At 37.9% G+C, this 17,162-nt stretch overlaps 1 protein-coding gene across 3 annotated transcripts; it reads right to left on the bottom strand.

Moving 5' to 3' along the window:
* Window positions 1–717: 717 nt before the first annotated feature.
* Window positions 718–16,739, bottom strand: LOC127419531 (kelch-like protein 21). 3 transcript variants are annotated; one of them, XM_051661003.1, is made up of 5 exons: window positions 16,617–16,739; window positions 9,833–10,922; window positions 5,634–6,039; window positions 5,405–5,477; window positions 718–4,474 (listed from the first exon to the last, which is right to left on the bottom strand). In XM_051661003.1, the coding sequence occupies exons 2-5, from the start codon at window positions 10,857–10,859 to the stop codon at window positions 4,139–4,141; spliced, it is 1,842 nt and encodes a 613-aa protein (XP_051516963.1). In that variant the 5' UTR covers window positions 10,860–10,922; window positions 16,617–16,739; the 3' UTR covers window positions 718–4,138. The 3 variants fall into 3 exon arrangements, with proteins under 3 accessions (XP_051516963.1, XP_051516964.1, XP_051516965.1); XM_051661004.1 differs by lacking the exon at window positions 16,617–16,739 and adding an exon at window positions 11,049–11,482; XM_051661005.1 differs by having other exon boundaries at window positions 4,334–5,477.
* Window positions 16,740–17,162: the final 423 nt, after the last annotated feature.

Genomic DNA, 17,162 nt, shown 5'->3' with positions numbered 1-17,162 from the left:
AACTGCCGCTCACTGGATGTTTTTGGTTTTTGGCACCATTCGGAGTAAATTCTACAGACTGTTGTGTGTGAAAATCCCAGGAGATCAGCAGTTACAGAAATACTCAAACCAGCCCGTCTGGCACCAACAGTCATCCATGCGATTATCTAATCAGCCAATCGAGTGGCAGCAGTGCAGTGCATAAAATCTTGCAGATATGGGTCAGGAGCTTCTGTTAATGTTCACATCAACCATCAGAATGGGAACAAAATGTGATCTCAATGATTTGGACCATGGCATGATTGTTGGTGCCAGATGGGCTGGTTTGAATATTTCTGTAACTGCTGATCTCCTGAGATTTGCATACACAACAGTCTCTAGAATTTACTCCGAATGGTACCAAAAACAAAAAACATCCAGTGAGCGGCAGTTCTGTGGATGGAAATGCCTTGTTGATGAGAGAGGTCAACAGAGAATGGCCAGACTGGTTCGAATTGACAAAGTCTACAGTAACTCAGATAACCGCTCTGTACAACTGTGGTGAGAAGAATAGCATCTCAGAATGCAGTTCTGAGATGCAGGTTGGCGCTGTTTTGGCGGCACGAGGGGAACCTACACAATATTAGGCAGGTGGTTTTAATGTTGTGGCTAATCGGTGTGTGTGTGTGTGTGTGTGTGTGTGTGTGTATATATATATATATATATATATATATATATATATATATATATATATATATATATATATATATACAGTTGTGCTCAAAAGTTTGCATACCCTGGCAGAAATTGTGAAATTTTGGCATTGATTTTGAAAATATGACTGATCATGCAAAAAAACTGTCTTTTATTTAAGGATAGTGATCATATGAAGCCATTTATTATCACATAGATGATTGGCTCCTTTTTAAATCATAATGGTAACAGAAATCACCCAAATGGCCCTGATCAAAAGTTTACATACCCTTGAATGTTTGGCCTTGTTACAGACACACAAGGTGACACACACAGGTTTAAATGGCAATTAAAGGTTAATTTCCCACACCTGTGGCTTTTTAAATTGCAATTAGTGTCTGTGTATAAATAGTCAGTGAGTTTGTTAGCTCTTACATGGATGCACTGAGCAGACTAGATACTGAGCCATGGGGAGCAGAAAAGAACTGTCAAAAGAGCTGCGCAACAAGGTAATGGAACTTTATAAAGATGGAAAAGGATATAAAAAGATATACAAAGCCTTGAAAATGCCAGTCAGTACTGTTCAATCACTTATTAAGAAGTGGAAAATTCGAGGATCTCTTGTTACCAAGCCAAGGTCAGGTAGACCAAGAAAGATTTCAGCCACAACTGCCAGAATAATTGTTCGGGATACAAAGAAAAACCCACAGGTAACCTCAGGAGAAATACAGGCTGCTCAAAGACGGTGTGGTTGTTTCAAGGAGCACAATACGACGATACTTGAACAAAAATGAACTGCATGGTCGAGTTGCCAGAAAGAAGCCTTTACTGTGCCAATGCTACAAAAAAGCCCGGTTACAATATGCCCGACAACACCTTGACACACCTCACAACTTCTGGCACACTGTAATTTGGAGTGACGAGACCAAAATAGAGCTTTGTTTGGAGAGGGGCCAACAAGGCCTATAGTGAAAAGAATACCATCCCCACTGTGAAGCATGGCAGTGGCTCACTGATGTTTTGGGGGTGTATGAGCTCTAAAGGCACGGGGAATCTTGTGAAAATTGATGGCAAGATGAATGCAGCATGTTATCAGAAAATACTGGCAGACAATTTGCATTATTCTGCACAAAAGTTGCGCATGGGGCGCTCTTGGACTTTCCAGCACGACAGTGAGCACAAGGCCAAGTTGACCCTCCAGTGGTTACAGCAGAAAAAGTTGAAGGTTCTGGAGTGGCCATCACAGTCTCCTGACCTTAATATCATCGAGCCACTCTGGGAAGATCTCAAACGTGAGGTTCATGCAAGACGACCAAAGACTTTGCATGACCTGGAGGCATTTTGCCAAGACGAATGGGAAGCTATACCACCTGTAAGAATTTGGGGCCTCATAGACAACTATTACAAAAGACTGCATGCTGTCATTGATGCTAAAGGGGGCAATACACAGTATTAAGAACTAAGGGTATGCAGACTTTTGAACAGGGGACATTTCATTTTTTTCTTTGTTGCCATATTTTGTTTTATGATTGTGCCATTCTGTTATAACCTACAGTTGAATATGAATCCCATAAGAAATAAAAGAAATGTGTTTTGCCTGTTTACTCATGTTTTCTTTCAAAACGGTACATATATTACCAATTCTCCAAGGGTATGCAAACTTTTGAGCACAACTGTAAATACATATATACACTACCGGTCAAACGTTTTGAAACGCTTGACCGAAATGTTTCTCATGATCTTTAAAAATCTTTTGATCTGAAGGTGTATGCTTAAATGTTTGAAATTAGTTTTGTAGCAAAAATATAATTGTGCCACCATATTAATCTATTTAATTACAAAACTAAAATTTAATTAAAAAAAAAAGTTTTTGAAATTGATGACTTGTACCAAATAATAAAGAAAAGCAGTCAATAATTGCCCAACATAGATGGGAACTCCTTCAATACTGTTTAAAAAGCATCCCAGGGTGATACATCAAGAAGTTGGTTGAGAAAATGTCAAGCGTACATGTCTGCAAATTCTAGGCAAAGGGTGACTACTTTGAAGATGCTAAAATATAACACAGTTTTGATTTATTTTGGATTTTTAGTCACAACATAATTCCCATAGTTCCATTTATGTTATTCCATAGTTTTGATGACTTTTATTCTAAAATGTGAAAAAAAAAAATAATAACAAATAATAATAATAATAAATATATATATATATATATATATATATATAAATAAAGAATGAGTAAGTGTTTCAAAACTTTTGACCGGTAGTATATATATATATATAAATGAAAAGACAAAGTAAAAGTGCAGCCTGTTATTTATTTGTTGACCACACAAACAATACGGCACAAATCAAAACATCTAATCAACACTGTAAAAATTACTTTGGCCACAAAACAAACTAAACATTCCTTAAGAAAAATAAAATAACAAATGTTAATTACCACTTTATCGCTTTGTGAATAATCAGTTTCATAAGTAATGGTATTATCAAACACACTTTTACACAAGAATGGGTTACTGAATTATTGCTTCCAGTTATTCTTACAGAATCCTGATACAATTTTACATAAAATTAAAAAAGCTTCACATACTTTCATGTCATTCTTCATGTCATCAGCAAACAGCATAATACAAACAAGCTGTTACTCAAAAACTGTTACATACCTTCCATAAAAAAAAAATAAAAAAAAAGATGACTAAATATTTATAAATAAACTTAATTTATTAAAATATAAGAGTTTGACAAGTTCACAGAAAATACTGTACTGTACATACTGTAGATTGTCTGACAAATGCAGTTCAAGCAAGATGAAAAAAAAAAAACATGTTATGCTGTGGCCTTCAAACAGAATTATTTTGTTTTTGGAAAGTCTTGGATTCTCCAAAATATTCATTTCAGACTCTTCTCTGCTTATATAAACAATCATCTGTTTTCCACATTGCAGAATACTGAAATTTAAATCATGCTACAAAGAAGCATCTACAATCGAAGTGAATCCAAACCTTCAACTTTCGGAATGCTTGGGGTCTCAAAATGTTTTTGTTTTGTTTGTTTGGTAAGAACAAGTTTACTTTGGGATGTGGACTTGAAGTTGCAAATTTTTGGATCACATTAAAAGGTCCATGCTGATTAATTTAGTGAAATAATATAAAAAAGTGAGTGGAACCTCCATATATTTCCAAGGTATGGATTATGGATTGCTTGAAAATCATCAAATGCTTTAGGCACTCTTACATAAAGTCACTTTCTTTTTTCTTTTTTTTAAGTCTCTGTTCATGGTAAACACATCAAGCATTAGACTGCATGCAACATTTAAAGAGTTAATTGGTGAAATAATGTAAGCATTGATTGTCTATTCGCCAGCTCCCTTTACTGCCCAGTTGAGGTGAATATGTGATAAAGTGCAAACACTTAGTAGCGATGTCAAATTAATGTCCATCTGCAAACGTCCAAGAAACCTTCAGTCTTGTGTCTTTAAAAGCTCTCAATGCACTTGATTGACATCTTGGTTGTGGTTCTGATTGACATTGTTGTTGTGGTTGTTAAGTGCCTGGTTGCGGTGGTGTCTGTGGAGGTGGATGACACTGGCCTCGGGTATGTCGATGGGTTCAAAGGTGCTAGGGACCAGGGGCATAAACTGTCGAAATATGCTAACACTTCCATGCCAGAAGGTGGGCTGGGGGAGGCGGCCGGCTGGGGTCCAAGATCGAGAAGCAGGATCGTAGACCTCGACCACATCGGACAACTCAAATGTGTTGTCATAGCCACCGGACACATAGAGCCGACCACCCAGAGCTGCAACACTGCCTCCAACATGAACCTGTTGAGTGTGAGATTTTGTAGTTTGCACATTCAAAGGGACAGTTCACCCATAAATGAAAATTCTGTCATCATTTCTCACACTTATGTCATTCCAAACCCATGTGACTTTCTTTTTTCCCTGGAACACAACAAGAGAAATTCTAAAATCTAAACAGGTCGATCCTTTCCATGCAAGAACAAAGAATGGGTACAAGAACTTTCAAGCTTTAAAATGGATGCAAAATCAACGTACAAGTATAAAAAAAGTATCATAAAAGTTGTCCATAGGACTTGTGCATTTTATATATAGTCATTAGTTTTGTAGACTCTAGATTTGTGTAAGGAACAGTCCAAAACGGAGTCATTACTGAAAATCCTGACAGCCGCCCTTGCTACCAGAATTCATGTGTCAGATCTTTTCAATGAATCTGTTGATCCAGTTCACAAAACCAGTCTTAATGATTTGTTTATGAATCAGTCTGATCCGGTTCTCAAGTTCAATTCACTGACTCGTGGTCACAGAGGTTAACAGCTCTCTGGAAAGGTAAGATTATCAGTGAATAACGACTTAAATTGTGGTCTGTTCCTCGCACAAAGCCATCACATGGCTTCAAAACACACATATATATCTTCAGAATTGACTTCAAAGTTGTATGGACTACTTTCATAGACACTTTTATTGTGCTTTTGGGTCCTTTTTGAAACTTTAAAGTTCCAGTCCCCATTCATTATAATGGCATGGAAAAACAAGATAAATACACACTTCAAACTTTCTCCTTTTGTGTTTCACAGAAGAAAGTCATGGGGAAAGAGGTATAGAATAACATGAGGGTAAAAGATGACAGTATTTTCATTTTTGGGTTAAATATACCTTTAAAGACAAAGGCAAGAAAGGGATTTGTATATACAGTTTTATGGACTGAGAGTAAAACAATTGTAGCCTACATACTTGCGTCATGGGACTAATCTTGTCCCATTCGTTTTTCTGTGGGTTGTAGACATCAACCTCTGCCGAATCATCCCTGAAACACAACCACTGTCATGAGAAACTTAAAGTATTTAGAGACATTTCACTTACTTGCCTATCACCATCCATTCCCAGCTAAACACTAGGAATGGGACACTTTATTAATGTGAAAATGTGTTACTTCATGGGAATCATTCAGCACTACGCTCACCTTACGAAGTAGATCAAGCCGTTTAAAGTCACTGGTTTGGGGGCAAAAGACCACGGAGGCAACTCTCCACTGTTCACAAGTGTCCAGCAATTGCTATCAGCATCGTAGCACTGAATAGCCATCGTGTCCTCTCCAGTTAATGAGCCAATGGCATAGAGCCGTCCCCTGCATGCCGTGGTAGAACAGTTATCCATGGGATGCAACATGGGTGGCAAGGTCTCCCAGCAGTCCAAGATATGGTCATAGCGTTCTGTGCTGTCCAAAGCAACCACATAGAGCTGGCCCTTGAGAACACATGAGCTGTGGTATTCTCGGGCTTTCAGCATGGGGGAGACCTCTGTCCACTCATTCACACTGGAGTTGTAGCGCCAAACGCAATCATACAGACGTGATCCATCCGAGCCACCTATTACAAAATGAAGGATGTTAAGAAGAGGAATGGTAACTTGCATTTTAAAAAAGACTGACTTTAAAGACATGATAAAATCATCCCTTTAAAAAAAGCAAATGCCATTAGGCTTTAGTTTAATCATAGTAGTGAACCATGATTTGCTACTTGCTAGTCAGGGGAGGGGCATTCTCACTCAAGAGAGCACTTGATTGGACAAAAATATGTGCAGTGCAAGACGAGTCATCAGCACTTTTGGTCTGTTTTCCCAGAAGAAAAAGACTGTAAATTTAAATGTCTATTTCTGCTAAAAGTTTATTTTGTCATTTTTTATGAGAACACTAGTTACAGGTGGCTTTAAAGCTAGTAAACATGGACTAAAAGCAACAAAACACCCATTTTGATTTCTTTGGAGACTGTAAACAAATTTGCAATTCTAAACAGCAGAAAACAGCATGACTGTAGTTACTTGAGTGTTTCTACATTTTCTTTCCTACCATGTACTGTTCTTACTTTACATATACAAATTTACATATACCAAAATAAAATATTGTAAATCAATCTGTTTCATATCAGTGTACCATCTCTCCACAACAGGTAAGTCTCCCTCAAAATATGTAGTAGTAATAGTACCCCAATTCCGAAAAAGTTGAAACAGTAGGAAAAATGCTAATAAAAACAAAAAGGAGTGATTTGTAAATTATTTTCACCCTTTGCTATATTGAAAGCACAACTAAACATTATATGATGTTTTACCTTGTGAATTTCATAGTTTTTTAGTTTTTTTATGTACAGTAATTTCAAATCAGATGATTGCAACACACTCCAAAAAAAGATGAGACAGGCAATTTAAGACTAATAACAATTTTACGAGTTAAAATAACAAGGCAATGTGAAACAGGAGATGAAACAGGTGAGGCAATCGTGTCATGTTTACAGCCTCGTCCTTCAAGAGCAAGGATTGTTCAAGATTTGTTAATTTGCCAACAGATGATTCAGCAAATAATCCAGCACTTTGAGAACAATGTTCCCCAAAGACAAATTGGAAGGATTTTGGGCATTTCACCCTGTACAGTGCACAATATAGGTAAAAGATTCAAGGAATATGGTCAAACCTCGGTGCGTAAAGGGCAAGACAAAAACAACTTCTGAATGCGCGTGATCTCTGATCCCTCAGACGTCACTGTCTTAAAAAACATCATTCATCTGTAATGGATATCATGAACATGGGCTTGGGATTAATTTAGTAAACCTTTGTTAGTCAACACCACTCACCGCTGCGTCCACAGATGCAAGTTAAGACTTTATTATGCAAAGCAGAAGCCCTACATCAACACTGACTTCTCTGGGCTCGGCCTTATCTTAGATGGAAAGTAGAACAGTGGAACTGTGTTTTTTGGTCCGATGAGTCCACTTTTCATATAGTTTTTGAAAAACACAGCCATCGTGTTCTCCGGGCCAAAGAGGAAAAGGACCATCCAAGCTGTTATCAGCGTCAGGTCCAAAAGCCAGTGTCTGTATGGGCCAGGGGTGTGTCAGTGCCCATGGCATGGGTAACTTGCACATCTGTGAGGGCATCATTAATGCAAACAGATATGTAACAATTTTGGAGCAGCATATACTGCCATCCAGCACCACCTTTTCTAAGGACGTCCCGGAATTTTTAGCAGGACAACTTCAAACCACATACTGGCCGAATAAACAGAGAGTGCGGGTGCTAGATTGGCCTGCCTGCAGTCCTGACCATCTCCAATTGAGAATGTGTGGTGCATTATGAAGCACACAATACGGCAACGAAGACCCCGTACAATTGTGCAGCTGAAGACCTGCATAATGGATGAATGGAAAATTCCACTTTTTAAACTTAAATTTGTGTCATCAGTGCCTAAATGCTTGATAAGTGTTATTAGAAGAAATGATGAAAAAAAGACTTTTTTGGAGCGTGTTGCAATCATTTGATTTGAAATTACTGTACATTTAAAAAAAAAACTAAAAAAACAATGAAATTCACAAGGTAAAACATCATATAATGTTTAGTTGTAGTGCTTTCAATATAGCAAAGGGTGAATATAATTTACAGATCTCTCCTTTTTGTTTTTATTAGCATTTTTCATACTGTCCCAACTTTTTCAGAATTGGGGTTGTAGCAGTAGTAGTAGTGTCATTATTAACAGTATTTACATGTATTTATTTAGTAGTGCCTCAAAGTGTCGTCCAACTGTATAGTATATAAAGGGGTGACATCATTTGAGATTAAAAATCTCAGATGAAAAATTAGTAACTAACCCTGCCAGTGCTCAAGCACCTTTTTAAACATCATAACACTTCATTTCATTTATGTAACTGCAAATGGCACTTTACCATTTTCTTTTGTTTGTTTTACAAACAGACACAAAATACAACCGCCTGGGATGTTTTATCAGTTAAAACATTGTCCATTTCTGTAAACAACTTATTTGTTACCTTAAAGCATGCTGACCATTGCTGATCTAGCAGAACACTTTGTCCCATCAACACACTTGAATAGCCAGACACACAGAGGTTTATTTATACATTTGCTGCCATGTTGTAAGCAGTTGTTTGGAAAGGACACCATGAAGCTTCTTTGGAGACTCTTTGGGATTTGGGCTTTCTTATATTACACAAGTAAGAAATAATACTTGTTCAGTACATGAGTTTGTCCTTCAAGTCCCAAATAGTCATTATATTAACCTGTAGAGATAGATCGATAGTCGTTTTGACAGATATATTTGACCATTAACAACTTTTTACTTGATTGGTTATCGATTCTTTAATATCAGATCTACCGATAAATGAGACCATTTGGTAGGTCTCTAAAGAATAGCACCAAATGTCATTACATCACTGTGTTCAACAGAAAATAATGGTGTTTACAAGTAACTTATTTAACATACTGTTTGTGTAAATTACTTAGCTTTTTATGCAACAGTTATTTATTACTAAATGAGAAACGCGCAACGGTTAAGGAGGTTTCACGTGATTCATGTCAGGATGTCAAGCTCCACTTTGAATTCCACATGAGAAGCATTTTTATGAGTTTGCCAGGCAATAAAGCAAGAGGTGTGCAGCACAGTGAACACTGAAAACATGTATTTGGACTTTTAAGAGAAAAAAGTCCTGGCAAATGCTTTTATACATTCATTGCAGAATTCATTCATTGCAGTAATAAGAGGACTTGTTTATATTAAGTATATTCTTGGTGAATTTAAATTAGTTCATTAATTGCGGTTTGTGGATGCTTGGAAACAATTAGGTAAATATTTATGAATAAAAAGAAATTGAGACATTCAACATCTCTTCAATAAATTGTGACAGTTTTTAAATATTTCTTAGCTACTCTAAAATATATCATTAGTGAGACAAAAAGTTGCCTGGTAGTCAAATGATTGGCATTCGCTTTGAAAGGTTAGCGACAACAGGATCAAAGTTCAGATTTAAACACCACGTTACAACGCTTGACGGAGACACAAAATGTGGCGCCGGGGCTAACGCTGAGGCTTCTCACCGTAGAGTTCATCAACGCTGACACAAGTAATGTGGAAGCCCCTTTAGAGATAGGCCGTCACCATTTAGATTACAAAACAACATTTCATAAAAATAAATGGCATATATATTATTATTAAAATATGATTTTATTTAAATGTTTTTATTGTTGTTTCAATGTAATTTTAAAAAAACCACACATAAAACAAACATATGTTCTGCATATCAGTTATAATGTAAAATAATTGCTATTGTTATTGTTGTAAAAGGATAAAAAAATTGGCAAAATTGGTTGCTCTCTACTAACCTGTCACATAAATGTCGTTGCCCAGGGCTGCTATGCTGTAGCCACCTCCAAGGTGGTCTGGAAATTCAGCTAAATATCTCCACTGTCCAGTCTGAGGGTTGTAGCAATCCACAGTAACAAGCTCATCACAGTCCTGATCACATCCTCCCACCACCACCAGAATTTCAGCCAGGCCAGTGGACGGACGAGGGCGCATTCGATGGCTGGGTCGGTCATGGCGGTCATATTCGTATGACTGAAAGCTACGTGCCTCACTGACCAACCGCAAACAGGCCGGTGACAAGTAGACCAGCGGATCACTCTCCACGTGGGCCAGAAGATAGAAACGTCGAACAAACGGAAGGCGCACCTGTTGCAGCAGCTCAGGCCAGTAATGCAAGTGGTGCTGCAGGTCAGCTTTGACCCAGCGTATGGCAATCTGGTACGCCGTTTCTTCCTTATCCACACACAGTCCATCATCAGACACAAACTCCAGTAGTCGCTTCCAAGACAGCCTTTCAAAGTCCATGCTCTTTGCCAGCTCCACAATGTTCTTCAGCACGAAACGGCGAGCACTAGTGGCCAACTCATGGCAGGCATAAGCCTCTGCAAAGTCCTGGATCTCCAAGCAGTTGGAGACATCAAGCCTCTGTTCCAGGAAAGCACAGCATGCCTCTTTGACAGAAGGGAACTGGAAGAGGTCCGCTGTCTTGAGTAGGAGATCCACATTGTCATGTGTGACAGTGACGTGGCCTGTGTAGCAAAAGTCCACCAGGAGGCCCAAGAGTTCGGCAGATACCTCGTGCAGTACCACACGGTCCATTACACTTTCTCGCAGCGTACCGGCAAACATAGCGCGAAAGTAGGTGCTGGCAGCTGCTAGCACAGTTCGATGGCAGTGGAACTCTTTGCCCTCAGCGCACAATGTGACATCAAAGAACTTGCGCTCTGCGCGGAGCTCGTGGATACCACGGAGCAAGTTGACAGCATGGGCTGCATCAAAGAAGGGCAGCATAGAGGACTGCGATTGTAAAACTGGCTTCTCCATAGCAACTCCCTTTAGTTTAGTGTATCTCTCTTTGTGTACTTCCACTCAGAACACTGGATTTGTCTATAAATGGAGAAGTGATGTTTTTTAAGTAGTTTGAAAAGACACACAAGCATTTCTCATTTGACTCAGTGTGAAACTAATTCCTTAAAATATAAAACTTCAAATTTGAAATGTAGTTTAGCCTACCTGTGTTTCCTCCCAAAGCGTTTAAATTATGAAAGAAGAGCACGTAGCTTCTAGAATGAAATATCATATGGTTATGACGAATGTGTGCAACCGTTGGTCTCTTAAAAAAGAGTGCTCATCACTGTGTCTGGTCTATAAATACACCTGCAGTGTCCATTTTCACAGACAGGGAGGGGGGTCTCCTCACACCCTTCAGCTTCTGTTACTGGAGATTACTGAAATGTTCCATTCCCCACTCTGAGTACCCTCAAACAGCAACAAAGCAAAAGTTTAAAGGAATAACTCGCCCATTTGTCGTCATTTACTTAATCTCATGTCATTCCAGCTCTATATTACTTTCTTAATGAATAATATAAAGTACCATAAAAGTCATAAAAGTACTCCATATGACTCATGTGCTACATTTAATGTCTGAAGCTATAAAATAATATTATGTGAGGAACAGACTGAAATGTAAGTGTTCACTGGTTCACAATTTTTTTAATGAACTCAAAGAGAATTGTGATATATTATAAGCATGGTATGGTGGGAGGGAGGTCTGGGTAGCTCAGCGAGTATTGACGCTGACTACCACCCCTGGAGTTGCGAGTTTGAATCCAGGGCATGCTGAGTGACTCCAGCCAGGTCTCCTAAGCAACCAAATTGGCCCGGTTGCTAGGGAGGGTAGAGTCACATGGGATAACCTCCTCGTGGTCGCTATAATGTGTGGATCTCGCTCTCAGTGGGGCACGTGGTGAGTTGTGTGTGGATGCCACGGAGAATAGCGTACTACACGCACTACGTCTGGGTAGCTCAGCGAGTATTGACGCTGACTACCACCCCTGGAGTCACGAGTTCGAATCCAGGGCATGCTGAGTGACTTCAACCAGGTCTCCTAAGCAACCAAATTGGCCCGGTTGCTAGGGAGGGTAGAGTAACATGGGGTAACCTCCTCATGGTCACTATAATGTGTGGTTCTCGCTCTCGGTGGGGATTTGTGTGTGGATGCTGCAGAGAATAGTGTGGGCCTCCACACGCACTACTACTCCGTGGTAATGCGCTCAACAAGCCACATGATAAGATGCTCGGAGGCGGAAGCAACTGAGATTCATCCTCCACCACTTATTGTTATTTCATAACATTAAAAGACTGTTTCTCCTTGTTTAAATTCTCTATGAGAGTCCCAAGGCAGGCAAGTGAAGAAAGGAATTTTTCACAGTCAAAAATACTATTAGTGTGCCTATGCTAATTGCAGTCAGTGAGTTTAAAATAAAAAGGTATTTCCATCTCCAGTGTCAGGTATCAAAAACAGTTGTCAAACAAACGTGTCCTCGAATGCACAAAACATCTATATCCTGCAGAGCCATGTGGCATTCCATGCAGATATCCACTTATGCAGCAGGCAGCTCAGCAAAGTTTTATGAAGGTTGGCTCATCAATAAGGACGAGAGAGGGAGAGTGAAAAGAGGAGGAGAGAGAAGGGGCCCCCAAAGGGTCAGCAACTGCACAGAGCTAACAGCAAAGCTCTACAATTTTCAGTGAGAGACCTACATTATGCATAGCAGAAGAGCTGAGGAACAGGCTAATAAATTCCCTTGTGCATGCATGTACTGGATTACTGAGAGGCTGGGTATTTTTATTAGATGCTGATATACATTCTCTATAATGCAGTGTCTTAGTTATGTGTTTGACTTGTAGCTGTTTGCAAAAAGAGTTACCTGAAAAACATAACTGATAGAGATTATGACAACCATTTAGATTTTATAGTGGTTCTATAAAGCAAATGATGACTGAGGCTAACATTCTGCCTTACATTTCACTTGGTGTTCCATGTAAGAGTATAAGAGAATTTTATGACAAAATTTTCATTTTTGGATGAACTATTTCTTTAAATGCCTTTCTATAAGCATTTCTTTTAATCAAACCAAAATCCAAATCAGTTCTTGACAATGACCTATAGTGCTCTAAAAACAAACCAGCAGTTCAAAGAGAATCCAACAGCTATGCATAAGTTGAGCACTGTTTTTATTAAGCCGGGGTTTATGAAGTAACCCTCTCGTTCCTTTCATACCTGTTGGGTATTAATCAACATAAATGTCAAAGTGCTTACTGTAGTCTGTTTACCAGTAGGTCCCAGAATAGGATGCAGTCAGTCCTGTGACCTTTCACAAATAAGACACTCTAACATGTGAGTGAAGAGAAGACTGTAACCGTTCTAACTTCTGTCATGTCATGTGTCAATAAGGTGTCAAGATCTATAGTTAGGAGACGTGACTATGGACCGGAAACCCCTTTTGGTGACATAGCATTTGCTGCTCTATGTATTAGAGAGTGCGGAACGACTAATTTCACTGCTGTTTAAATGAAAATTTGAGTCGAACAGTCGACTAGTCTAAAAAGAAAGAAACCCACAGAAAACCGTCAAAAACCATTGTGTGTTTATGCGACCCATTATACTTAATCTATTCCGACAGCCAAATCCGACACAAAATTCCGCTGAAAAGGGACATTTAACAGCAACGTGCTTGCCTTGCATTATAATCATTTTACATTAAATATAGAACATGATACAAATTCAGTGAATTAACGTTAGCGATTACAGGCATATTTATTAAAAACAACTGAATGAATAGTGCAGGACCAATAAAGCAAACCTAATAGCCTGTTCTAAAAGGAATTCACTAAGTACAAGGAACTTAACATATTACAACAGTCAGGACATTGTTAAAAATAATTAACAGGTAATCTAAATCTACGAGAGAAAAAATGCTCTGAAAAGTTGCGTATATTTCACAACACCTACATTAGCCTATATGATCAAATAACCAGTAACAGTTCCGGTGTGAAAAATAAATAAATCATTAGCTAGGATAGAACAAAATAGGCCTGTGAGAAATGTTCAATAAACCTAATGTATTGTTCTAACATGAAGTGCGCACAGACAAATTTAAGCACATTGCTGAAACCAGCATTCTTGATCAGGGTAAAATTCATTAAAAAAAAAAATAATAAAAATGCCATACCTAGTCTAAAACCTATTCTATGCTACTTACTCAGAGCATACATTTTTGATGAGCAAAATTAAAGGAATAGTTCACCAAAAATTTATATTCTCTCATTATTAACTTACCCTGATGCCACCCCAGATGTGTATGACTGTCTTTCTTCAGCAGAACACAAATTAAGATTTTTAGAAAAATGTTGAAGCTCTGTAAGTCCTTATAATGCAAGTAAACAAGTGTCATCAGGCTGCTGGCTATTTTACAGTCCAAAAGGCATTTTTAGACAGCATAAAAGTAATCTACACGACTCTAGTCGATCAGTTAATGTCTTCTGAAGCAAACTGATAGGTTGGTGTAATCATGAGTACACCAGGCTACCAGACAAAATATTTTTACAACAAAAAATAAAATAAATTTAATTAAATGATTATTCAAAGTATATGAAAAAAATCCTTCTTGAATATTTTTCATTTATGATTAGACTAATTTCATAACTCCACATTCTTCGTTTTACCTGACGCTTTTAACTTATTTTGGAAAAAAAATTTCACAAGGTCCATTTGAACTTTATATTACTGACGTCTAAATTTAAATGATCTTAATTTAAATGATTACTGTGGCTTATACTGTTTGAACTCTCTGGAAATTGTGGAAATGGCCAGGTTAAAGGTCCACTCAGTAACTTTTTTGTTTGTGTCATCTTGGACTTACACTGACACCTAGTGGCGTAGATGCAGTATAATTTAAAATCAATAGCTTTCATTTACAGATGCCAATGTAGAAATTCACTATTCGCAGTCAGCCATGATTAAAGGAATAGTTCACCCAAAAATGAAATTTGCTGATAATTTACTCACTCTCAGGCCATCCAAGAGTTTCTTTCTTCATCAAAACAGAATTTAAGATTTCATATCAGGCCTCCACCTCTAAACAATGCAGGTGAATGTCCTCCATTCATGTACAGAGATGTACTGAAGCGAACATTTGTAGTTAAAAAGTATATAAGTATTGTTTTGTTTCTAAAAATAATAAATCGTTTGGGTTCAGAAGAACTTTATTTGTCGACTGGAGTCATGTGTACATTCACTTGCATTGTTTGAAGGAGGAGGCCTGAAATGAAATCCTAAAAGTCTTAAATTCTGTTTTGATGAAGAAAGAAACTCCGATACATCTTGGATGGCCCGAGGGTGAGTAAATTATCAGCAAATTTTCATTTTTGGGTGAACTATTCCTTTAATTTAATCCAAGAGTGAAAGTGTCCAAAAACAGAGTGGTTACTAACATTAAGAGAGTAGTATTTGACTGGTCATGTGATCCTAATATGGCAACCCCCTTGAGGGGACCCTCTCCATGTAGATTTAAACAGCTTTATAAAGATAATGTTATAACTGGAGTCTTCATCTCATGTGAATGCTCATGATTTTATACATACATTTCAAAATTACAATTCATTTCTTTAGGAGTAAAAGTTTTTTTAATGAGAAAAAAAAAATTACTGAGTGCACATTTAAAGGGACATGAGCTCATTTTTCAAAGAGTTTACAACTGTTCTGACACGATCATGATGACGAGGAGAAATTAGGATATGTAACCCAAATTAAGTCCTTTGTTATTGTTTGCAAGGTTTCCATTTTAAACATTGTTTTTGCTAAACTTCAGAATAACTTCTACTGCATATATGAGATAAATAAACACAGTAAAGGGCTTCACACACACCTAAGGGCCCCACTTCAGTCTGCAAAGCTATTGCACACCCTGTGAATGTCTCTAACCTACCAGTGGCCAGCAGTGTAATGTTGCACCTGGCTCAGAAATGCCCATGATATTAACACAGCTGCCACTGCTCTGCATTCCACCAGCTCAAGCCCAGAGGAGCTGAGCAAAACCTTCACCCTAAAAGGGCAGTTAAATAAGTCCTCAATCCTTCACATTTCTTATAAGGACACTTGACTGAGCCCTTGTATAAATGATAAGATGTGGTTCTTTAGTGGATGTCCTATAGCCTAGAATAATATACATATGATACATATGATACATTATGTGGCCAGCAAAAACAGTATATCACATATTCAAATGCACTGATTAATTTGATGCTTCTAAAATATTTTCTGTGTTTAATATGTAAAGTATTAAACTCTCAGATAGATGCATTGCTCTACAGGTTTCCAAACACAGCAAATTCTCACAGCACTGCATATAAAATACCCTATGTTTCAAAATGTAAACTACCAAGGTTAAATATGTTTTTACCAGTTCATTAGGCCGTTTGCTTTTGATTACAACCAATACAATACATCTATTTTAAGACTTGACCTGATAGCTAATGGCATTGCTCATCTTCACCTATTGCCAAAAGCAGCAAATGAAAACAGCAACGTTTCTCACATACTTTTCATCCCAGCGAAATAACTAAGAGGTATCTGAGCAAAGTCCCGCGTCATGATCACTATAGAAACAGACGTGAAATCGGTTTCCGTCACAATAACCGTCTGCTGTCTGTCTGCCTCTTCGGTTGAGAAAAACAACACTACACCCGTCTCATTTATTCCTTCATCCACATAAATTTTTTTGTCGCATTTGTACTTACCAAGTACTACTTGTTGGCGATTTCGGTTGCTATCCGCATCAGATTCTTCAACAGACTGGGATATTTGTGCTATATCTCAATCTAGCGTGTAACTTTGGTAGGCTGTCCGCTCATATCAGCGCCATGACTCCGCATCATCACAGACCCTCATTGGACAGCCACTGCACTAGTTACATTGTGACGTGATCTCCTGTTTGACTGTCCAACCCGGTATTTTAGAGCTGCTTGGTCCAAACTGTTTGATGCCAACTGTTCCACACGTTTCAATGTTTTCACCTCTCAGTAACGATATTATATAACAATATCGGTATGTTTGTACACTTAAAAAATATTTTAGCCTATTTTAAGACTTACGCATTTCAATTTCATCAACAAAATTCCATCAAATTGAATTGTGTAATATTTAATAAAATTAAATGAATTATATTAAAAATGTCTAGTATTTTATTTTATGAAAGACTACTCAATTCAATGTGATGTTTAATTAAAAAACATAGTCATGTCTCTTTAAAAATATTATAAATCAGGGGTATACAGTACTGTGCA

This window comes from Myxocyprinus asiaticus, chromosome 28 (assembly GCF_019703515.2).
Source record: "Myxocyprinus asiaticus isolate MX2 ecotype Aquarium Trade chromosome 28, UBuf_Myxa_2, whole genome shotgun sequence".
In the NCBI taxonomy this organism is placed as follows: domain Eukaryota; kingdom Metazoa; phylum Chordata; class Actinopteri; order Cypriniformes; family Catostomidae; genus Myxocyprinus; species Myxocyprinus asiaticus.
The sequence above is the reverse complement of the archived record's forward strand: the minus strand, read 5'-3'. Positions and strand labels throughout refer to the sequence as shown.

What these genes read in the sequence shown, in the direction of transcription:
- LOC127419531 (XM_051661003.1), bottom strand. Translation starts at nt 10,859, where the DNA reads ATGGAGAAGCCAGTTTTACAATCGCAGTCCTCTATGCTGCCCTTCTTT. An exon ending in GGCTTGATCTACTTCGTAAG is followed by an intron (nt 5,478 to 5,633) that starts GTGAGCGTAGTG and finishes GTTGTGTTTCAG; the next exon opens with GGATGATTCGGCAGAGGTTG. An exon ending in AGATTAGTCCCATGACGCAA is followed by an intron (nt 4,475 to 5,404) that starts GTATGTAGGCTA and finishes CACACTCAACAG; the next exon opens with GTTCATGTTGGAGGCAGTGT.